The sequence below is a fragment of the Coenobita brevimanus genome, chromosome 38 (genome assembly GCF_032717465.1).
Source record: "Coenobita brevimanus isolate Jiangsu-jjx chromosome 38, ASM3271746v2, whole genome shotgun sequence".
NCBI lineage: Eukaryota > Metazoa > Arthropoda > Malacostraca > Decapoda > Coenobitidae > Coenobita > Coenobita brevimanus.
This window is the reverse complement of record NC_136991.1, coordinates 45,398,799-45,423,503: the sequence shown is the minus strand read 5'-3', so window position 1 is coordinate 45,423,503 and position 24,705 is coordinate 45,398,799. Positions and strand designations below refer to the sequence as shown.

The 24,705-nt window shown below is 44.3% G+C and overlaps 1 protein-coding gene across 2 annotated transcripts in view; it reads left to right on the top strand.

Annotated features, from left to right (window-relative positions):
* Window positions 1–24,227, top strand: part of LOC145396518 (inter-alpha-trypsin inhibitor heavy chain H3-like) — a 526,567-nt gene extending 502,340 nt beyond the window's left edge. For both annotated transcript variants that reach the window (XM_080269891.1, XM_080269890.1), the window contains exons 19-20: window positions 16,960–17,032; window positions 24,038–24,227. In XM_080269891.1, coding sequence (XP_080126017.1) covers window positions 16,960–17,032; window positions 24,038–24,227 — 263 coding nt within the window. The remainder of the gene's footprint in view (window positions 1–16,959; window positions 17,033–24,037) is intronic.
* The last annotated feature ends 478 nt before the right edge of the window (window positions 24,228–24,705 follow it).

The window sequence follows — 24,705 nt, the reverse complement described above, 5'->3', positions numbered from 1 at the left end:
CTTATTGTACAAATACGGATTCCAAACAACCTGTACGTTGTTGTATAAAGTGTACTGTGACAGATTGAGCCTGTGGTAGAAAGAAAACCGGGTTTCTGGAGGTGTGAAAGTGAAGACTTTGTTACCCAACTTTGCAAGTCTTCACAAGTCCTTTGGTAGTCCACGAAGGCTCAACATGTGTCTCAGGAGAAAGCTGAATATAAGTACTATATGCCATAAAAATTTTAATGCTCTAGGGTTAATCTATGATTTTTGGCAAATATTTTCCCACAGGTACTCAGACCCCGCTACAACCGCGCCACAGCGGGGGGGTCGGGCGTACACAGCCGCGTTTTAGGGGTTAACCCAATGGATCCCAGGGGTGCTGGGCGAGGCATGGCACTGGGTGGGTACTAAGCGTACCGCCCTCCGCCTATCGGCTCGTAGTCGCGAAGCTCATAGGTCCCTACCCGGGGGTTCCCTACTTTATAAAGACTTGAAAAATCCCAGTTCTGTCCAGTATTCCAGACACTGGGCTCCAATGGGTTAAAGAGACTGATGGGTTTGCCAGTCATTAACCCAATGGATCCCAGGGGTGCTGGGCGAGGCATGGCACTGGGTGGGTACTAAGCGTACCGCCCTCCGCCTATCGGCTCGTAGTCGCGAAGCTCATAGGTCCCTACCCGGAGGTTCCCTACTTTATAAAGACTTGAAAAATCCCAGTTCTGTCCAAGATTCCGGACACCGGGCTCCAATGGGATATACAGTAGGCTCGCCCAGTGCGCGTCATCACAGTGCGCGAATCGCATTGTGCGCGAGTGACCAAAAATCATAACGAAAAACCTTGAATGCGCGAGTATACCCCACAAAAACGAGGGAGAGGCAAGAAGCGGCTTAAAAACGCCATTTTCCATCAGTATGTGACCCCCCCCACACACAACGCGCCAATAGTGACCTAGAGGCTCATGGGGAAGGTGCTCAAGAGGAGACTACAATAAGATATCGCCAATAACAGCTTCAATAATAACTTTTTTGGCAATAACAGTAAGGTAGAATAGATACCCAGAGTCTATAATAATGATGTTTATTTCGTGAATACAATACCAAGTTGTTATACTGCCAATACGTCCATAACAAGATGAGGAATGAAACAAACAAGCAAGAAGAGATGAAGGAAATTGCCGAAAATGTGAGCAGTAGCGAGGAGGAGAGGGAGGATCCTCCCCTCACCACCTCCCCTGACTCGCCCACCGCCGTCCTCCATTGCCCCACCTGACTCACCAGCCGCCTCCCTCTCCACCTTCACAGCCCCACCTGACTCACCTGCTTCACCTGGCATACCTGCAACCCCCACCATAATGACTGTTGTTGCATTCTGGAAGAAATGAAACATTCAACAGGCCGTAAATTTCTTCGTCAAAGCCTGGAATAATACAACATTGGCAACCTTTAAACAAGCGTGGTGCGGCCGGGGTGATGGCGGGGGCACTGTAAGTCCGTTGCCGTGCCTCAGAACTCTTTTTGTTTAAATCCATCAGGCCTGTTGTCTACTGTTGTTAATGTGACTACCCATATTTTTGTTATTGCAGCTATATTTGTAGTACAGTGTCTGAAAAATTTGACCTTTTTTATGTCTCTAAGGGCCAAAAAATGTCCAGATATTAGGGGGTACTGCCCATATGTAATTTTTCCCATAAGATTATGTATTCTCAGTGCACAAATTCCCAGTGCGCGAGGTCATGGACCGCCCAATCTCTCGCGCAATGTGTGAGCCTACTGTATACAGGTATATATATATATATATATATATATTTATTTATATATACAGCGAGCTCTCACATAACGTGTGAATATTGTCCCCGGAATGTCCCACTTTATGAGATTTTCGTGTTATAGAGCCATATGTTTACATGTTAAAGGGTTTCATGGTAACCAAGCCATCACCAATTTCACCTTTTGGGGCAGTTTTCAGGGATTTTTTCCAAGGACATTTACCTACCTAATAAAGACTTCATTACATACAAACACTGGAGGATTCCTCACCTTGAAATGAAAAGCTTGTAGGCTTCCTTGGGGGAGGAGGAGTGGGATTCCGAGGTAGGGCAGGACTCCTGCTGGTCCCCAGGAGGCAAAAAAAAAAAAAAAAAAGATAACACCAAGCACGGAGAGAGGGTAAGCTCAGGTGGGGCAAGAATGCTCAGTGGACCGTGATGACACCCAGCACAGACACATGACAGCCATATGGTCATTGGCTGATGCAACCCGTGCTATGACTATCGCTGTCTACGTTGTGTCTGTTCCCACTGCATTATGACTCAATTTTTTGCATAAGGAGTGTTTAAGCCATAATTTGTGGCCTCAGGCAGTGTAATTCCTATCGTCGCAGCATAGTACAGTTCTAGAAAGAATGGGCAGATGTTTTAACCTGCATTATGTCTGTCATTTTCATATTTTGACAGTTTCATAGCCTCAAAAATTGCATTTTGTATTATGAGAGGTTCACACACTCATATCGCTCGTTAAGTGAGAGCTGACTGTATATGTATACTGTATATATGTGTGTGTGTGTGTGTGTGTGTATATATATATATATATATATATATATATATATATATATAATAGGAAAAGTGTATGGTAGGATACTTATTGACAGAGTTAGAGAAAGAACAGAGGAATTAGTTGGAGAAGAACAGGGAGGCTTTAGGAAGGGAAGAGGTTGTGTAGATCAGATATTCATTCTTAGATCTTTAGTGGAAAAGTTTCTAGAGAAGGGAAAGAAGTTCTATGCGGCTTTCATGGATTTGGAGAAAGCATATGACAGGGTGGATAGACAAGGATTGTGGAAAGTACAGTATTAAGAATATATGGAGTAGATGGGAAGTTGTTGAATGCTGTGAAGAGTATGTATGATGGTGCTAAGGCTGCAGTGCATGTGGGTGGTGAACTAAGTGAATTTTTCTCTTTGAAGGTTGAGTTGAAACAAGGATGTGTCATGTCTCCATGGTTGTTCAATCTGTACATGGATTGGGTAATAAAAGAGGTGCAAGGTAGGGTAGTGGATGTTGGAGTGGCCCTGGAGAGAGAGGATAATGTTTGGAAACTCCCTGTACTGTAGTTTGCAGATGATAGTGTGTTGTTGAGTGAAGGCGAAGGGGAGCTGCAAGGCTTGGTGGATGAGTTTGGGAGAGTGTGTAAGAAACGGAATCTAAAGGTGAATGTAGGGAAGAATAAAGTGATGGTCTTTGAGAGAGGTGAAGTCAGTGAATGTACAGCGAGGTTGGATGGTGAGGAATTGGAAAATGTGAGTACGTTTAAGTACTTGGGTAATGTGATAAGTAAGGATGGAGGTTTGGAAGATGAAGTGCTTGAAAGGGTACAGCGGGGAAGAAAGGTTGCTGGTTCTTTGAAAGCAGTGATAAGAAACAGAGAAGTGAGCATGGAAGTGAAAAAGTTACTACATGACAGTATTGTGATACCAACTCTAACGTATGGAAGTGAAGCATGGACGTTGTTGGAAAGACACAAGTCAAGAGTGAGAGCAGTGGAAATGAGTTATTTAAGAGGAGCTGAGTCACATGGAGAGACAGACTGACGAATGAGGATATAAAGGAGCGTTGTGATGTGGCTGTGGATGTGATAGGAAGCATTATGAGGAACACACTGAGGTGGTTTGGCCATGTGGAGAGGATGGAGGGTGAAAGACTGACGAAGAGAGTGTATGTGAGTGAGGTGGAGGGGGGAAGGGGAAGGGGGAGGGGGAGGCCGAGGATGAGATGGAGGGATGGGGTGGAGAGGTATATGAGAGAGGGGGGTGTGAGTTGGGAGCAGGGCAGTGAAATGGCAGGGGACAGGGCGACATGGATGCGTTTTGTTTGTGGCCATCCCAAACGGGATTGAGGCGTCTGGCAATAGATAGATAGATAGACATATACATATATATATATATATGTATATGTATATATATATTAATAAATGTGTGTATCTATATATATATATATATCATTGGATCCCAGGGGTGCTGGGCGAGGCATGGCACTGGGTGGGTACTAAGCGTACCGCCCTCCGCCTATCGGCTCGTAGTCGCGAAGCTCATAGGTCCCTACCCGGGGGTTCCCTACTTTATAAAGACTTGAAAAATCCCAGTTCTGTCCAGTATTCCAGACACTGGGCTCCAATGGGTTAAAGAGACTGATGGGTTTGCCAGTCATTAACCCATTGGATCCCAGGGGTGCTGGGCGAGGCATGGCACTGGGTGGGTACTAAGCGTACCGCCCTCCGCCTATCGGCTCATAGTCACGAAGCTCATAGGTCCCTACCCGGGGGTTCCCTACTTTATAAAGACTTGAAAAATCCCAGTTCTGTCCAATATTGCAGACACCGGGCTCCAGATATATTTGTAAATATATATATATATATATATACAGCATATATAAGTTTATATATATATATAAGTAGCAGCCATGGCTCAGTGGATTAGAGCGCTCCGCTCTGACCGAAGGGTCGGAGGATCAAATCCACCCAAGGGTCATTGGTAGACATCAGGAAGGTCATCTGGTCATAAAATGGTACACGCTCCAGTCCAAAAGTCCTCTAACCTGGGGCAACGCCTTAGCCTTACGGGGATACCTGGCGTAAAACCAAATTATTATTATTTTTTTTTATATTGTATATATATATAATTATCCAAGGATGAGATGGAGGGATGAGGTGGAGAGGTATATGAGAGAGGGGGGTGTGAGTTGGGAGCAGGGCAGTTAAATGGCGGGGGACAGGGAGACTTGGAGGCGATTTGTTTGTGGCCACCCCAAACAGGATTGAGGCGTCTGGCAATAAATATATATATATATATATATATATATATATATATATATATATATATCTATTGCCAGACGCCTCAATCCTGTTTGGGGTGGCCACAATCAAATCGCCTCCAAGTCGCCCTGTCCCCCGCCGTCTCACTGCCCTGCTCCCAGCTCACACCCCCCTCTCTCATATACCTCTCCACCCCATCCCTCCATTTCATCCTCAGCCTTCCCCTCCCTCTTCCCCCCTCCACCTCACTCACATACACTCTCTTCGTCAGTCTTTCACCCTCCATCCTCTCCACATGGCCAAACCACCTCAGTGTGTTCCTCATAATGCTTCCTATCACATCCACATCCACACCACAACGCTCCTTTATATCCTCATTCGTCAGCCTGTCTCTCCATGTGACTCCACAGACTCCTCTTAAATAATTCATTTCCACTGCTCTCACTCTTGACTTGTGTCCTTCCAACAACGTCCAAGCTTCACTTCCTTATGATAGAGTTGGTATTACAATACTGTCATGTAGTAACTTTTTCACTTCCATGCTCACTTCCCTTTTTCTTATCACTGCTTTCAAAGAACCAGCAACCTTTCTTCCCTGCTATACCCTTTCACGCACTTCACCCTCCAAACCTCCATCCTTACTCATCACACTACCCAAGTACTTAAACGTACTCACATTTTCCAATTCCTCACCATCCAACCTTGCTGTACATTCACTGACTTCACCTCTCTCAAAGACCATCACTTTACTCTTCCCTACATTCACCTTTAGATTCTGTTTCTTACACACTCTCCCAAACTCATCCATCAAGCCTTGCATATATATATATATATATATGTACAGTAACCCCTCTAATATCCGGACGCCCAATAACCGAACATCCCCACTACCCGGACCTTATCGTCCTGGGATCAAACATTCCCAAAATGGTCCGAAAATCCAAAAAAATTGGAAAAAAAATCGATTTTTTGCCGTCCGTAATTTGAACTTGCCGCGCGCGCCGTGTGAGAGCATTGTTTTGGTTCGTCATTCCTCCGACGTCCGATAGAGCGCCGCTGCATCCTCCCCACTTCCCGCCTGTCTCTCACCACGACTGGATCTACACTGCTCGCCATGGCTGCCCACGTGCTCGCTTTTGTGGTGGTGCCGTACTTGCTGCAAGGCCTCCTGCTGCTCTCTGCCCTACTCTTAGTGTGTGTGATGATGGCCCCGCCTCCTGAGAAAAGGAAGAGAGTGGTGTTGACTCTGGAGAAGAAACGGGAGATATTGGAGAAGGTTGATGCGGGTTGGTCTTCCTCACGCATTCTCCGCGAGTTCAACCTGGCCCGGTCGACTTTGTTCGATATCAAGCGTTCCCGAGACAAGCTCATGCAGTACACGGCTGACTTCTCGTCAAGAAGCAAACGCAACGTGGAGAGGAAGGTTATGTTTACCCCCAAGTATGCAGAGATCGACCGCTCCACGTTGATTTGGTATTGACAGCAACGTGCAGCTGGTGTGTTGGTACGTGGAACGGAGCTGAAGGCTGCTGCTGAGAAGTTTGCAAGGTTTCACGACGCCCTTGACTTCAAGGCATCCGAGGGTTGGCTCTTCGCGTTCAAGTTACGACATGGCCTTACTAACCGTAAAGCACATGACGAAGCATTGGACACTAACGAGGATGGAGTGGACGAGTTTCGGCACAAGGTGAAAGGCTTGATCGACAGGGAGGGCCTCACTCTCGGTCAAGTCTATAACGCTGACGAAACTGGCCTATTCCATCGCTCGGTGCCAACGAACACTCTAGCCGATGAGACGGAGAAGCGTGTACCTGGCCGCAAGCTTTCTAAGGAACGGATATCTGCTTTGTGTTGTGCCAATGCTAACGGCATGTACCGGCTTAAGCCTGTTATTGTTGGCCGTGCAAAGCAGCTTTGGTGCCCTCGTGGGGTGATGGATGTCCTTCCTGTCGTATGGTACCATTCTTTGAAAGCATGGTTCACAGCTGTGATTTTCAAAGACTGGTTTCACCATCACTTCGTCAAGGAGGTCATACATTACCAGACGAAGACACTGGGAATTCCTCGCGACCAGGTAAAGGCTCTCCTTCTCCTCGACAATGCACCTGCCCACCCGTGCGACAAGGACTTGGTTGCTGAAAATGGCCGTATTAGGTGCATGTTTCTGCCACCTAATACGACTGCTCTCATTCAACCAATGGACCAAGGAGTGATCATGGCAACAAAGCGCCTGTACCGTCGGAAGTTCCTGGACGAGGTGATGGTTGTTCTCGAGGACAAGGACGAGCGCAGGGAAGGACGTGACACTCGAGGCAAGCGGACTTTGGAAAACCTTCGCCGCTACATCAAGTCTGCACTGTACAACTGGGCTAGTGCATGGAAGGAAGTCCCTGTGAAAACTCTTGAAAATGGTTGGTCTCGTCTGCTTCTCAGAACAGATGTGGAGTACGATTTCCTAGGGTTTGACGTGGATGACTTCCATGCACGGCTACGTACGCACGGCGACGATGTTGATGTGGACGATGTTCGTGAGTGGTTGGACGACGACGAGGGCGATCCTGGGTATCAGACGTTGTCTGATGTCGAGATCGCGTCTTCGGTTGCTGGTGTCAGTCCCGAACTTGAAGATTCCGACGACGAAGGCGATGATGATGCAGACTCCGCTCAGCAGGTCACTACTTCAGCCATCCCCAAGCTGAGCGCACTCCAGGAACATCTAGAGTTCGTCCTAGATTATCTGGAACACCCGGACTGTGACAGGGAGATGGGGCCCTTGGGACTCGTGGAGGAAGTGCGTGCTTTCCGGCAGCGCATCATCAATCGCCAGAATCGTCGGTCCTTGCGTCAGTCAACGATTGACAGTTTTTTCAGGCCCGTGACCCTCGCTGTGCCAAGCCCTGGTTTCACTCCGTTGCCTCCCCAAGACAGGCCCTCATGCTCCGAGCCACAGCCCAGCACATCAGCTACAGTGGAGTCACCGCTCGACGTGAGTTTGCGGCTGTCTTCAGAGTCTTCTGTAGTCGGTACGCCATCACCACGACCCACCGATGCACCCCTTGGACGCCTGCCAGTGATACTCTCGGGCTCTGACAGTGAATAAACAGCAAGAACTTCTCCACTAGACCACACGGGAATTTTGAGTGTTGTGCAGTGAAAAAAACGGTGTGTTGTGTTAAGGTTTTCAAGTTGGGAGAAAAGACTCAGTAGAAAAGAAATTTAACGTAACTAACCTTCTTTGTTTTGGCTTTGGAAAATTAAAAAAACTGGGGAAAAGTTAATGTGCAACACTTAAAGTAAAATGGGACATTATTTGGACTAAAGTGAACACTGTGAAAAGAGCGGACTTCTGTGTGTTAGTGACTAAGTTCAGTGCAAGACTTCAGGAAGAGTGTAGTGCAAGTGCTTCAGGAAATCGTTCTTACTGTCAGAGTCCGAGAGGAGGCGGTTATTCATGGAGGTGGCCAGGGACTTGCTGTAAGTAGCCAGAATGTTTCATGTTGTACTATTTTCCATACTATATTTATCAGAATGTTTCATATTGTACTTTTTTCCATACTATACTTACCAGAAAGTGTCATACTGTACTTCTTTCCATACTATACTTACCTCATGCATGTGCAGTAGGAATGTGTTTTTCAGAGTTCGGTTAGGTTCGGTTAGGTTAGGTTTGGTTAGAGTCCATAAGTACCAGAATGTTTATTAATGTATGAACATACTTCTAAACCCACATTTTATGTTTCTTTTGAATTTATTTCAGTCATTTATGTGCCTTATTGGTGTGATTTGGGTGTTAAATAGGTGCTATGCATGTCCGGAGGGAGTTGTATAGGTGTTTCTCTGAGTTAGGGTCCATAAGTACAAGTCCATAGGCTGGGGCCCAATATCCGGACGAAACCAATATCCGAACCTACCGATGGCTCTATTGATCCGGATAATGGAGGGATTACTGTATATATATATATATATATATATATATATATATATATATATATACATATATATATATAAATAAATATACATATACATATATATATATATATATATATATATATATATATATACATCCTCGCGTCCAAGATGGGTTTGTCCAAGACGTTTTGCATCCAAGACAGAGACCATATGTAATAATCCAAAATATTGCTATAATGTGGTTGCATACGTCCAGTACGGTACCAGCAGTTCATAACGGTCCAAATCAGTCTCACCTGGTCCAAAACGGTTCCCGCGCCCGAGAGAATGATGTGGTTGAGATGTTGTCCAATACAATATTGGCATCTGGTCACGTGATGAGCAAGTGGGACTTGCTTTTGTCTCTCAACAGAGTATCATGGACACACTTAACACGTGTTGCACTCAGCTTTTGCTCCTAGGTTATTGCCTCTCCTTCCGTAACCATGCCAGAGAAACCCCTTGAAGCGCCACTGTCTACCTCAGGATACTAAGCTGGAGGTAAGCTCAGGAACACAAACTTTCAAGAGAGGAAATTTATTTTGGTGCCAAAATACATCTAGGTTGATATTTTTAGGGGCAGTTTTCAAAGATTTTGTGACAATATTAATTTTTTTCATAAGGTCTTGTGTTGGTCCAAAACGTTTTTAGTCCTAGACGGGACCCTCAGGCTACAATATTACCGTCCTGGGCACGAGGGTACTGTGTGTATATATATATATATATATATATATATGGTATATATATATATATATATATATATATATATATATATTTTGGTAGGTGGGGGCACTCACCATCCACTCACTTGATGTAGTGCTGTGCTCGGGTGTCTGCCCTTTCCTTTCCTTCCTTCCTCTTCTGTCTTTCTTTACTTCATTCTTTCCACAACCTTCTGCCTGCGGGTGGCTTTACACTCACCCTTCTGTCTTTCTGTCCTTCATTCTTTCCTCTTCCATCTGCTTGTGGGTGATTCAGCACTGAATGACAAGCCAAATGGTTTCCTGTACACCATGACACCATTTACTATCTTGGGTGGTAACCATATAACCTAATTATGGTGCCTGGTGGTTTAGTGGGTAATTACGGCACTCCAGTCGGATTGAGCTGGTGAAGGTTTATATACAAGGGGTGGTTGGGGTTATTGCTCACATAATGCCACTCACGTATGAGTGAGGCTGGTCTCTGTCATCTTATATGTCAGGACCAACTTGCCTAGCTCAGGGCTTCTACGCTCCTCATGGAGCAACGTAGGATTGGATGATGGATGAATGGATATACAGGTATACTGTATATACAGTACAACCTCGATATAATGGACTTCAGTAGACCAGAATTCACTTTTATCGGACTTGAGGAGCTACCGGACTAAATTCCTATATATCAGAAAAAGTCTGATAAAGCCAGGAGCAGTCTGGACTGCCTGACCATTTCAGTTGTGTTCACCACAATAAGGTAAATAAAAGCCATGTTTATCAGTGTACAGTATAGTATTATTATTATATGTATTACACCATTTGATTAATGTAGTGAAGTCATAACACAGTACAGTACTGCATTGGTAGTCAAAGCAGTTTAAAAACTGTTCATGTGATCTGGACTAATGTCTGATATATCAGAAAAAGTCTGGATTAGCAGGGGGAAGTCCGGATGTCGCTTTTATCGGAGTTTCACATTTTTTTTAATGGGTTGGGCCCCAATTAGTCTGTTATAGGGAGGTCTTACTGTATGTATATATGTATATATATATATATATATATATATATATTTTTTTTTTCAGACACTATCACAGCTATCCATTTGACTGGTAGAATTTCATGTAGCCAGGATTTCTTCTAGGCTTTCAACAAGCACCTGATTTCACTCCCCCCACTGCACTTTAAAATCTTCTGCATGCTCCCTGTGCCTCATTGACACCTGCTGCCTTCTCAGTTGTTAACATTTTCACAGTATTCTTCACTTCTGTCAGTACTACATTTTCTGACACCAGATTATGTCTCTGCCCACTACCAAAACCAATCATATTTACTAATGCTTTTTCCTCATCATTTCTGTTAATCAGCCTTTCAAACTGTATTTTCAGTTTGCTCCTTACTTCACATCCAGATTTAGTATTCTTTCAGCCATCACACATTCACGTTGTTTTCCACCTCATGTCTGTATTTTTGCAACTTTTTTCAGCATAACTTCCCAGGTGTATTGTAGTTTACATTTACAGTACTTTTCTTCCAAGGGTATCATTTACTGTACTCTTTTCTGGATTATTTTTCCTCATGAGAGTGTTACCTTATTATTAGCTGTTATTCATCACACAAACACTGTCTGTTTATCTATCTATAGCCAGACGCATAATCTCGTAAGGGGTGGCCATTTGTCTTTAAGTTAATGGTTTTATGGAGAGGGGCACTAGCCCTCTTCCAACCCTTTTGTTAACATGCAGGGAACATGAGTAGGTTGGTTTTATGGTTACCACCCAACATTGTAAATGGTTTCCTGACGTGTGTAGATCATCATTAGATATTCATCCTTAGCTCTTTAATGGAAAAGTTTCTTGAGAAGTTTTATGCAGCCTTCATGGATTTGGAGAAAGCATATGACAGAGTGGACAGAGAAGACACGTGGAGAATATTAAGAATATGTGGAGTAAATGGGCAGCTACTGAATGCTGTGAAGAGTATGTATGAGGGCATTAAGGCTGCAGTGCGTGTGGATAGTGAACTTAGTGAATTTTTCTGTCTGAATGTTTGATTCAAACAGGGATGTGCCATGTGTCCATGATTGTTCAGTCTGTATATGAATGGAGTTATAAAAGGTAGGGCAGTGGATGTTGGAACAGCTGTATTGAGAGAGGGTAGTGTTTGGAAACTTCCTGTTCTGTTGTTTGCAGATGATACTGAATAGTTAAGTGAAGACAAAGGGGAACTGCAAGGCTTGTGAATGAGTTTGGGAGAGTGTATAAGAAACGAAATCTAAAGGTGACTGTAGGGAAGAGTAAGTTGTGGTTTTCAAGAGAAACGAAGTCACTGAATGCACAGTGAGGTTGGATGATGAAGAAATGGAAAATGGGAGTGCATTTAAGTACTTGGGGTAGTGTGATGAGTAAGGATGGAAGCTTAGAGGATGAAGTGCTTGAAAGGGTAATAGAGGAAAGAAAGGCTGGTGCTCTTTTTGAAAGCAGTGATAAGAATTAGGGAAGTGAGCATTGAGGTAAAAAAGTCGCTGCATGATAGTACGAGTATTGTGATACCACCTCCAATATATGGAAGTGAAACATGGCCCTTGTTGGAAGGACCCAAGTAAAGAGTGAGAGCAATGGAAATGAGTTATTTGAGAGGAGTATGTGGAGTTTCTCGGGAAGACAGAATGACAAGTGAGGAAGGGAAGGATCATTGTGATGTGGCTGTGGGTGTGATAGAGAGCATTAGGAGAACTACATTGAGGTGGTTTGGCCATGTGGAGCGAGATGGAGAGCGAGAGACCAACATGGAGAGTGTATGTGAGTGAGGTGGTGGGGGAGGGGTGGGGGGAGACCAGGGTTGAGATGGAGGGATGGAATGGAGAGGTATATGAGAGAGGGTTGTTTGAACCAGGGGGAGGGCAGCGAAATGGCAGGGGACAGGGTGACGTGGAGGCGATTTGTTTGTGTCCACCCCTTATGGGATTAAAACATCTGGCTATAGATAGTAAGGTATATATAATAAATGCAGGATCTCATCAAGTACAGTTTTGCATTCTATAGTGTTGCCCAAAACAGCCAGTAATATTAATTGTTGTCTGTGATAGTTTTGATGATGAAATAGCAGTCAGATAGATTATTTTCTGGTTAGGAGGGCCGATAGGAGGTTAGTGAGGGATGTTAAAGTTATAGGAAGTGAGGAGTGTGTGCAGCAGCACAAACTATTGATTTGTGATATGGTGCTTAAAGAACAAGTGATGAAAAAGAGGACTTATGTACCTAGGAGGAAAATATGGAAGCTGAAAAACCAAGTAGTAAGGGATGCCTTCTATAGCGAGTTGAGGAGAGTGGTGGCTGAACAGGGAGCTGTAGACAGAGGCGTTAATGAACAGTACAGAGCCCTCAAGAACAATTTCTTGAGAGTTACTGATGTAACATGCGGCTGGACAAGAGGACCACCAAGACATAAAGTAACTTGGTGGTGGGATGAGGGTGTAGAAGCTGCAATTAAGGAGAAAAGAAGGAAATGAGTTATTTGAGAGGAGTATGTGGAGTTTCTCGGGAAGACAGAATGACAAGTGAGGAAGGGAAGGATCATTGTGATGTGGCTGTGGGTGTGATAGAGAGCATTAGGAGAACTACATTGAGGTGGTTTGGCCATGTGGAGCGAGATGGAGAGCGAGAGACCAACATGGAGAGTGTATGTGAGTGAGGTGGTGGGGGAGGGGTGGGGGGAGACCAGGGTTGAGATGGAGGGATGGAATGGAGAGGTATATGAGAGAGGGTTGTTTGAACCAGGGGGAGGGCAGCGAAATGGCAGGGGACAGGGTGACGTGGAGGCGATTTGTTTGTGTCCACCCCTTATGGGATTAAAACATCTGGCTATAGATAGTAAGGTATATATAATAAATGCAGGATCTCATCAAGTACAGTTTTGCATTCTATAGTGTTGCCCAAAACAGCCAGTAATATTAATTGTTGTCTGTGATAGTTTTGATGATGAAATAGCAGTCAGATAGATTATTTTCTGGTTAGGAGGGCCGATAGGAGGTTAGTGAGGGATGTTAAAGTTATAGGAAGTGAGGAGTGTGTGCAGCAGCACAAACTATTGATTTGTGATATGGTGCTTAAAGAACAAGTGATGAAAAAGAGGACTTATGTACCTAGGAGGAAAATATGGAAGCTGAAAAACCAAGTAGTAAGGGATGCCTTCTATAGCGAGTTGAGGAGAGTGGTGGCTGAACAGGGAGCTGTAGACAGAGGCGTTAATGAACAGTACAGAGCCCTCAAGAACAATTTCTTGAGAGTTACTGATGTAACATGCGGCTGGACAAGAGGACCACCAAGACATAAAGTAACTTGGTGGTGGGATGAGGGTGTAGAAGCTGCAATTAAGGAGAAAAGAAGGCTTTTCCGGGAATGGAAGAAGGGTGGTAGCAAAGAGGAATATTTGGCTGCCAAGCGTAGGACTAGGAGAGAGGTTTACAGGGCAAAGTCTGAGTCACAGAGACAATTACTTGATAACCTAAATCATGGGGAAAGGAAAAATATATTTAGGGTGGCAGGTCAGGTGAAGAGGGATAATTGGGATATCATGGGTGAGCAGTGTGTGAAGAATGATGAAGGAAGGGTAGTGGTGAACAGTGAGGATATTAAAGATGCATGGAGAGAGCATTATAACCAGTTGTTGAATGAGGAGTTTGACTGGGACAGGGAAGGTTTGGAGCCAGCAGATCCAGTGTCTGGCCCTTGGCCTTTGATTGATACTGCTACTGTGAGTGAGGCAATAGGCAGGATGAGGGTGGGGAAGGCAGCAGGTGTGTCTGGGTTGACTGCCGAAATGTTGAAGGCCTCAGGCGATATAGGGGGGAGTTTAGTCACTGACCTGATAAACAGGATTATTTATGAGTGTGTTGTCCCAGATGATTGGCTGAAGAGTGTAATTGTAAATGTGTATAAAGGGAAGGGTGATGCCCTGGAAAGAGGAAATTATAGAGGTATAAAGCTTTTAGATCAGATAATGAAGGTAATGGAGAGAGTTTTAGAAGGTATGATTAGAGAAAGAGTGAATATTGATGAGATGCAGTTTGGGTTTATGCCAGGTAGGGGGACCACTGATGCCATATTCATTGTTCGACAGCGTCAGGAAAAATATATTGGTAGGAGAAGGGATCTTTTTGTTTTTGTTGATTTGGAAAAGGCCTTTGACAGAGTCCCTAGAGAGGTGGTGAAGTGGGCAATGAGAAAGCTTGGCTTGGAGGAGTGGCTGGTTAGGGTGGTTATGGCCATGTATGTGGGTGCTCACACCCAGGTGAGAGTGAATGGAGATTTGAGTGATGAGTTTTCCGTGAATGTTGGTGTGCATCAGGGGTCAGTCTTGAGTCCCATGTTGTTTATCATGGTACTTGAAGCCCTTTCACGTGACTTTAGAAACGGACTCCCGTGGGAGTTGTTGTATGCTGATGATTTGGTGTTGATTGCACAGAATGAAAGGGAGGTGGAGGAAAGGTTTAGGAAGTGGAGAGATGGTATGGGGCAAAAGGGTTTAAGGGTAAATGCAGATAAAACAAAAGTGATGATATCTAGGGTTGGTGGCGGTACTGTCAAAGACGAGGGAGAGTGGCCATGTGCAGTTTGCCACAAGGGCGTGGGAAGTAATTCCATCTTGTGCAGTGTGTGTGATAAATGGGTGCATAAGAGATGTAGTGGTATCAGAGGTAGACTGCAAGATAATGCTGATTTTATGTGTACGGCGTGCCGGGGTGAGCAGGTGGAGATCGTCAGACGTGAAAGGATTGAACTTGCTGGTGAATCTCTTGAGTGTGTGGAAGAGTTGTTATTTGGGAGACATGTTGTGTGCTGGAGGTGGGGCTGGAGCTAGCTCTGTGGCTAGGGTGAGAAGTGGTTGGAAGAAGTTCAGGGAGCTCTTGCCTCTCCTGACATTGAGAGGGCTCTCCCTACGTGCTAAGGGGTCTTTGTATGCAGCATGTGTTAGGAGTGTAATGCTGTATGGCAGTGAGACCTGGGCAGTGAAGGAGGAAGACATTCGCCGGCTCAGACGTACAGAAATGACAATGATTAGGTGGATGTGCAGTGCGTCCCTGCGTCCAAGGCCTGGAGGGGCTGGGTTTACAATGGAAGAGTTGAGAGGTAGGATGGGACTGGAGTGTATTGGTGTTGTGATGAGGAGAGGTAGATTGAGGTGGTTTGGACATGTGGAGAGGATGGGGGATGATAATTGGGTGAGGAAGGTGAGAAGTGTTAATATTGGGGGTGGGGTTGTGAGGGGTAGACCGAGAAAGACATGGGATGAGGTCATTAAGTGTGACCTTAGGGTTAAGGGACTGGACAGGGAGGCTGCAATGGATCGTGCAGCGTGGAGAGCCGCCATTAGGTGACCAAGGCCGACACATGCAAGCATGTTGGAGCCTTTAAAAACGAAAACGAAAACGATGGTTATCCAGAGAATGATTAACTTGTTCATGTTTTATCATACATTATATTACCATTTTGCAGTCAGTCTGTAAGTAAAACTTGCCAAACACAGTAGGCTATCAATTATCTGTTGTCACAATATCCGGCGCTTTTTGATCATCTCCATTAAAACAGTATCTAGTGAAATTAGGAAATATCTGGCTCAGAAACAGGAAGCAGTCAGTGGTACTATGCACTTCCCGGCGGTGAGGTGTATCAACCGGCTCAGATACAGGACCCAATCAGTGCACAGACAGACCTTGGAACACACCAGCCAATCACAATGCGTTGTGGGAGCAGCCCACCCAATGTGCCAAGCCTACTGCTGCTCTTATTCTCACCTGTGTACGCCATAGTGAGAACGTATCTGAGCGCTCTGCATTTGTGACCCACGGGGTGATTAATCCCTAGTGCTGTGACTTAGTCTGTGGCCTCCTGTGCCTCACTCATTCCTGCAGTGCTGTGACTAACCTTGTGGACCCTCATTGCTCTGTGCCCTAGTTCTCTGACTACTGTAGAGTGAGGACGTATCTGTGCGTATCTACCCTCCATCGATACCAACACTGGGTGAGTACAGTATGATTATACCGTATATTATGTACTGCATTACTGTTTGTTCTGCTTTATATGTATACAGTACTGTATACTGGATCAGTACTGTATTGTATTTTATGCTTGATTTTAATAATTTACTCATGGGTGATAATGTTGGAAAGTTTTTAGGATAGAGGGTCGAGACAATAGCTGTGGGTAGTGACACAGTATCTGGCTCGACGCCGAATGGATAGCCAATTGGGGGTACCTACGCAATATCCAGCATGGGGGTTGGCTGATTTGTGCCGGATAATTGAGAGATTACTGTAGTCTTCTTCGTGGAAGGAGGAAAGTGATAATTATGGCAGATTTCAACAATGATATTTGTTTATCACTCATGGTGACAGTGTATACTGCCGGACATTAAGATGCACATTTTGTATCTGAGGTATGAACAACTCTCAAGCTTTGGGGTGGAAATTTAAGCCACTAATGTTGCCCCTGCATGCCATTATAAATGTGAATCCTTTTCTCAGGTCATTTGATGTCCAAGAACATGAGACTGTTGTCCGGGAGACAGCCGACTGGTGAAAGCAGCAGCAGCCAAAGGTCAGAACCTGTTGTTTTGTACTTGATATTAGCATAGTTTTTGTTGATGGTGTTGCAGCCACAAACTTAGCTGAACATGAACCTGGTGGACTGCAGGCTGAGGTTGCCCATCTTCATTCCACCTTCCTTCTCATGGGGAATAGGGAGAGAATTGAGAGACATATGATCATGCAGCAGACCTGCCTGGTTATATTGGTGCCACCCCATGAAGGTGTCTCTCTCCATCATCAGTTTTTACAGTACAGTGCCAAATAAAGAATGTCTTACTGTACTGTTCATTAGGTGAACCAGGTCTTACTAAATTTTAAATTTCTTATCCCATTTAAAGCAAACCCTCACTATACCAGATTTTGTTATATCAGCTCAGCTTTAAACAAACACATAAACCTGCCGTACTTTATTTTGTCACCAGAAAATGAAGGTAATGGAGAGTCCTAGAAGGTATGATTAGGGAAATAGTGAATACTGATGAGATGGAGTTTGGGTTTATGCTGGGCAAAGGGATCGCTGATACCATATTCATTGTCTGACAGCTTCAAGAAAAATGTATTGGAAAGAAAAAGAAGCTGTACTTGTACTTTGTTTTTGTTGATTTGGAGAAGGCATTTGGCAGAGTCCGTAGGGAGGTGGGGAAATGGGCAGTGAGAAAGCTTGGGATTGAGGAGTTGCTGATTAGAGTAGTTATGGCTATAGATTTGATTGATGAGTTTTCCATGGTGACATGCATCAGGGGTCAGTCTTGATCCCTTTATTGTTTGTAATGGTGCTTGAAGCTCTCTCATTTGGTTTCAGAAATGGACTCCCTTGGGAGATGTTGTATGCTGATGACTTGGTGTTAACTATAGAGAATGAAAGGGAGGCAGAGGAAAGATTTAGGAAATGGAAAGATTTAAATGGATAAAACAAAATTGACAATCCAAATGGTTTCCTGTACACCAGGAAACCATGTACTACGCTGGGTGGTAACCATTTAACCAAATTTTGGCGCCTGGTGGTTTTGTGGGTAATTATGGTGCTCCAGTCGGATTGAGCCTGTGAAGGTTTACATCCAAGGGGTGGTTGGAGTTTATTGCTCCTGTAATGCCACTCAGGGATGAGTGAGGCTGGTCACTCTCATCATAAATGTCAGGACCAACTTGCCTAGCCCCGGACTCCTACACCCCTCATGTGGCAATGTAGGATTGGATGATGAATGAATGAATGAATGAAAAAGAGTGATATCTAGGGTTGGTGGCAGTACTGTCAAAGCAGAGGGAGACTGACCATGTGTGGTTTGCCACAAGGGTGTGGAAAGTAACTCTGTCTTGTGCAGTGTTTTTGATAAGTGGGTGCATAAGAGATGTAATGGTATTAGAGGTAGACAATGAGATAATGCAGATTTTCTGTGAGCATTGTGTCGGGGAGAGCATGTGGAGGTTGTCAGGCATGACAGGATTGATCTTTGCTGATAAGTCTCTTGAGGAGTCTCTTGAGTGTGTGGAAGAGTTTTGTTATTTGGAGGACATGTTATGTGCAGGAGGTGGGGCTGGAGGTAGCTCTATGGCTAGTGGTTGGAGGAAGTTCAAGGAGCTGTTGCCACTCCTGACATTGAGAGGGCTCTCCCTCCATGCTAAGGGTTCTTCTTATGTGGCATGTTTTAGGAGTGTAATTCTGTATGGTAGTGAGACCTGGACAGTAAAGGAAGAGAATATTCATATGCTCAAACATACAGAAATGACAGTGATTAGAAGGATATATAGTGCATCCTTGAATGTGAGGCCTGGGGTGGCAAGGTTTATGACTGAAGAGTTTAAAGGAAGGATGGGACTGGAGTGTATTACTGTTGTGATGAGGAGTGGTAGATCGAGATGGTTTGGCCATATTTAGAGGATGGAAGATGACAGTTGGGTGCAGAAGGTGTGAAGTGTGAATGTCGGGAGTAGGGTTGGGAGAGGCAGGCTGAAAAAGACCTGGGATGAGGTCATAGTGTGTGACCTCAGGGATAAGGGGCTGAATAAGGTGGCCGCCAGAAATCGAGCAGCATAGAGGGCCACCATTTGATGACCAAGGCCACTGCATGGAAGCATACTGGAACTTTTATAAACGATGCGATGATAGGAAATGATACAATCAGGCTTAGTATGTATAACTTACAATGATCTGAAGTAGCCATTGCTTATCAGTACCATTTTAAAGGTCAGTTGGCTTCAGGAACAAACATACACTTTTTTAGGAAGCTATTGCAGTACAATGAGTCCTCGGTATACGAAAACTCGATGCACGAATTTTTGATGGTACGAAAGCGATGAATGTAGGACAAATTCCACAATACGAAAATCCTCTGTCTTGATGGTACAAAAAGAGAAACGAGAGGAAATACGATAAATTCAAAATGGGCGCGCAGCACAGTGCTGTACTTGCTTGCGGCGAGAAAATGAACTAACCCCTCTCTGGGAAACACATTTTCGCGTGCTTCTCAGTCAAGTCACATCCGTCCTCTCCTGTCAGCTTCGCTGTACGTTACGCTGCTTTTCGCTGTTCTTCACCTTTTCATATTTTCACCATGCCTCCCAAGCACCCTGCATCATCTCCAGCATCCAGGGACCAGCTGCAAGGAAGAAACAGCATCACATTCTCACTCTTGAGAGGAAATAATAAGATGCCACGAAGAGGGACAGGGAGTCTTGGAGGTTGGGCGAGCTTTAGGCCTTGCACCATCTAATACTACAGTACATGTACTACAGTACTAATACTACAGTAATTAGTTGTATGTTTTATTTTTTAAAGTCTGTACAATAGTATAGTACTGTATACATGTATTGCATACTTCAAAATAGGAGGCATAAAGTTTAAGTGGGGGGTCCAATGGGGTCCTGGAATGCATTCCCCCCTTTCTATGTATATTTCAATGGGGAAAATCGTTCCAATATACGAAATATCGCATTATGAAAGTTTTTTTTGGTCCCTATCCCTGTCGTATATCTAGGACTCACTGTATTGTGTCCAGCTTTGTAATAGTTTGCATGCACATCTTTAGAGTATTTAAGACTGATATGAGAGACTGGCTAGAAAAGTGTATGCCGCTGAGGTGGAGGGGGAGACCAAGGATTAGATGGAGGGAAGGAGTGGGGAGATGTATGAGGGAGGAGGGTGTGAGTTGCAAGAAGGGCAGCCAAATGGCAGAGGACAGAGCGGCATGGAGGTGGTTAGTTTCTGCCTCCTCTTCTAGAATCAAGACATCAAACAATAGATGGGTGGATAGTCAGATACGAATAGAAAGTGCTAACCTCCATCTTCATAATGCCATCGAGTTGATACTGCTTTGTCATTTGTGGGAAGAGCTAGGACAAGGAGAATGATGATAACTTTTTGATGTTTTGGAGGCAGAACATCAAGGGCTAGTCACCAGATCACCACTATACACTTGCTTTCATATTCCTCATTGTTTCTGGCCCTACACACCCTGGGAAGGGGTATCAATGACAGGTTTTCATCTTACTTGCATTAAGGTTAACTATTTTTTTAATATTCTTTATTCTCCTGGCACTCACTATTGTAACTGAAACTTTGGCACGTTCAGTAGATGACACCCAGTGTTTGGTGCAAGGAAGACTGTCATTGTTAGATGACTTAGTGTCCAGGAGTTAAAAGCAAATAGCTGCACAACACTTAATCATAAGCACTTATTTTACTGTGAATAACAATATCACCATGACTTTATATTTTACTTTCCTTTTAATTTTATGCACTTCATTTTCTCTATTCTTGATAACAGATGACCCCAGCAGAATCATCTGCACCCTCAGAGTCTTCCTAAAGAGGAAGTATGGATGTAGGGTTTGGATCAGTGGAGGAGGATGCAGGGTCTGGAGGGGTGGTAGTGTAGGGAACAGATTTTTGAGCAGGGTGTGGAGTAGTGGAAGTGGAGGCAGCAGGGTATGGAGCAGTGGAGGTGGAAGGAGCAGGGTGTGGACCAGTGCAGATGGAGGATATAGAGGGGTTGCTCTGCCATATGTTGCCTGCCTAGATGATTCATGGCACAGAACAAAGATGTGATGAAATCACAACTCAGACATGTCTACCTCTGCATTAATTTGTGCATTGCAGGCTAGTGAGAGAGAGAGGCAACCCTTTCAAAGCACCTTATCCTTGCACTGTCCAATGACAGGTAGTTTCAGTAAGTGACTTCCTGCAGCATTACCACAATAAACCACGGTTATGTAATGCATCTCTGTCTGTTTATTGCCAGATGCCTTAATCCCGGAAGGGTTCACCACAAACAAATCGCCTCCATGTTGCCCTGTCCCCTGCCATTTCACTGTCCTGCTCTCAGCTCACACCCCCCTCTCTCATATACCTCTCCACTCCATCCCTCCATCTCATCCTTGGCCTCCCCCCCCCCCCCCCCCCTCCATCTCACTCATGTACATTCTCCTCATCAGTCTCTCACTCTCCATCCTCTCCACGTGGCCAAACTACCTCAGTGTGTTTCTTCTAATGCTACGTATCACATTCAAATCCACTCCACAACACTCCTTCACTTCCTCATTTGTCAGTCTATCTGTCTATGGGACTCCACATGCTCCTTTCAAATAACTCATTTCCACTCCTCTCACTCATGACTTGTGTCCCTCCAACAAGATCCAAGCTTCACTTCCATTCGTTAGAGTTGATATTACAATACTGTCATGCAGTAACTTTTTTGCTTCCATGCTTACTTCCCTGTTTCTTGTCACTGCTTTCAAAGAACCAGCAACCTTTCTTCCATGCTGTACCCTTTCAAGCACTTCACCCACTAAACTTCCTTCCTTACTCATCACACTACCCAAGTACAGTACTTAAATGCACTCACGCTTTCCATTTCCTCCTCATCCAACTCACTGTACATTCAGTGACTTCATTTCTGTTTTTAAATCCCAAGGCAACCTTTTCCTTGAGGCCAGCCAATGTCACACTAGGTAAACAATGCCAGAAGATTCTATTTTTGTCAGCACTGAAGCTCTGTTCAGTACTTAACCCAGTTTCTACCATTTTTATCTTTCACCCCCAACTAACTTCTTTGGCACCTTGTCTAACTCTATCGCCTTCCAGAACATTTTCTTACATTCCCTCCACTTTATACTCAAATTCCTTCCAAATTCCTCATCCACTCTCTTCTTACTGTCTCTTACTAATCTTTTCACCTCTCTCTTCCTCTCTTCATATAAGTCTCTCTTCCGTCTCTGAACGTCTTCAATGCCTGTGTTTCTCATTCACTCACTAAATGCTTTCTTCTTTTGTGCCACAGCCTCTCTCACCTCTTCAGTCCACCATGGTGTTCTCTGCATCCCCTTTTGTCTTCTCATCACCCTACACACCACCTCACATACCGCACAGATTTCTTCTGTGAATATCTTGCACACACCTTCCATGCCCCCCATCTGCTTCAATCTATATTTACCCAATCGTTTTTCCACTTCCGTCTTATATTCTGCCTTTTTTCCATCCTCTTGTAACTTCTCTACCCTCCTTGTAAGGACTACTTCCTCCTGTCCTTCCCTTCTATTTCTCCATTTTGTTTGGACTTTGTTTCTGACCACCACCAATCGGTGGTCCGAAAGTCCACTCCCCCAACCTCTAAATACTCTTGCATCCATTACACACCTCATCCTTTCATCCACACACTCATAATCAGTCATTGCTTTCCCATTCATTCAGTTCACCATCCACCCTTCTCATCACTCACCACGTATACCTATGGATCATTTTGTGCCTGAAGAGGGTATTGGCTATCATCAATCCCCTCCCGACACAAATATCCACTAAAGCACTGCCATTCACATCTGTCTCTGCAGGCACACCCCACTCACCAACTACTCCATCCACCTTCACATTCCCTACTTTTCCATTCATATCTCCAGTCAGAAACACTCATTTCTTTCAAACTTTTCCAAGCACCCTTCCATGTTTGTCCAGAACTCTTCTCTCACTCTGGTTGCACGATCTTGCGTTGGCGCATACACGCACGCAAATGCCCACATTTGTAGTCCAACCTTCACTCTTACCCACACAATCCTTGAGCCAACTGATCCATACTCTCTGATATTCTCCTTCCATCTGTTACTCACAAAAATACACACAACTTCTTTTGCCCTCTCATTCTCACCTACTCTTGTGCATATACCCCATCCATACTCCCATTCTCTCACACTCTCGCCTCTCCATTTAGTTTCAGTTAATCCACATACATACACTCTCATACCCTTAAGCACCTGTACAATCTCTCTCTTTCACCTCATCATTTGCACCCCTTACATTCCACGTAGCTATCCGTACCAAGTCTTTTGTTCGGTCCTTAGTCGTTAACTTTTGGTCAGTCCAGGTCCGAGGCTTTGTGTTCATATTTTTAGTTGTTTTCCGGGGAGGGGCACTAACCCTCCGCCGACCCATTTGTTGTCACGTAGGGAACATGTGTTGGTTGGTTATAAGGTTACCACTCAGCGTTGTAAATTCTTTCTTGGTTTATGGGAAATCATTTGGCTTGCCACTCAGTGTAGAGCTTCCCCAAAAACAAGGTGTCACTACACTAAGTGGTGGTGGAGTCGGTGTCTAGTGGCTAACTGCAGTGAAGTATGAGACCATTGCCAGGGTAACATGTAGATACCTCGGGCTGGCCAGGCTGAGGGATGTGTTGTTCCTCTGACACATGCAGTCTATATAAAATAACTGTACCCTTGCTAGTAACCATAATTTCTATTTTATATCACAGGACACTGTTGTAATATTTGAGTACTGCACATGTATTTTCAGGGTGGTTAGGGTCAGTTTGGCAATAAATAATAGAGAAATAAGAGAAAAAGGGCAATTACGATCAAGTGGCCAGTTGCAGATAGGCTTTTATAATGTTTTTTCAGTGCAGTACTGTATTTAACTGGTGCAGTTCTGGTTTACAAGGTCACATCCCAGATAAGATAGCCTCATTAACTGAGGGATCACTGTGCATGCATGTACTAATATTGAATTCATTTTCTTTCTCATATCCACTAGAGTGCAAGTGGAGGTAAGAAATGGCAATAACAGTCGTGGACCTGGTGAGGCTGTGTTGCCAGGTGTGATCATTCATCGGGCATCCCTTTTGAATAGCACGTCTAATCGTTGCATCAATATCAATCCACGATACACTCCACTGCTGCCCAGCTCTCCTGCTGACTACGTGCTTGAGTGCCTCACATGCTAGGGTCTCTTTGCTGAAGTCAAAGACTGCTGAGGTTGGAGATTATATGTGAAAGCTTAGGAAAGGTTTAAAGAGTCATTTCTAAGTTTGCAATAATTGAGAGCGATTGATTGTACAGAACTGTATTCCTGGATTTAGCAGTTATCTGATACAGTTGGATAGCAGGATGCTGGTTATAGGATTGAGTAACTTGAAGACCATGTTGAAAAACTGCTGGTTGTTGGAAAGGTTGTAAATTTAATTAACCATTGAATTTAATAATTGTAGAAGTGAAAAGAAAAGAGATAAGAAGAGAGCTTTCCTGAATGTAATGCAACATGTAAAACTTTCAGTGTAGACAGCTTACTAGAGTCAAAATTTACTAGTCAGTGGTATGAAATCAAAAGCTGAGTTATTAGCTGGAAGTTAAATGACTAACAGAATTAAGACTCCTCTTGCTGGAGCTTTTAGTAGTATGTATTGTATAATGGTTAGTGGAAAT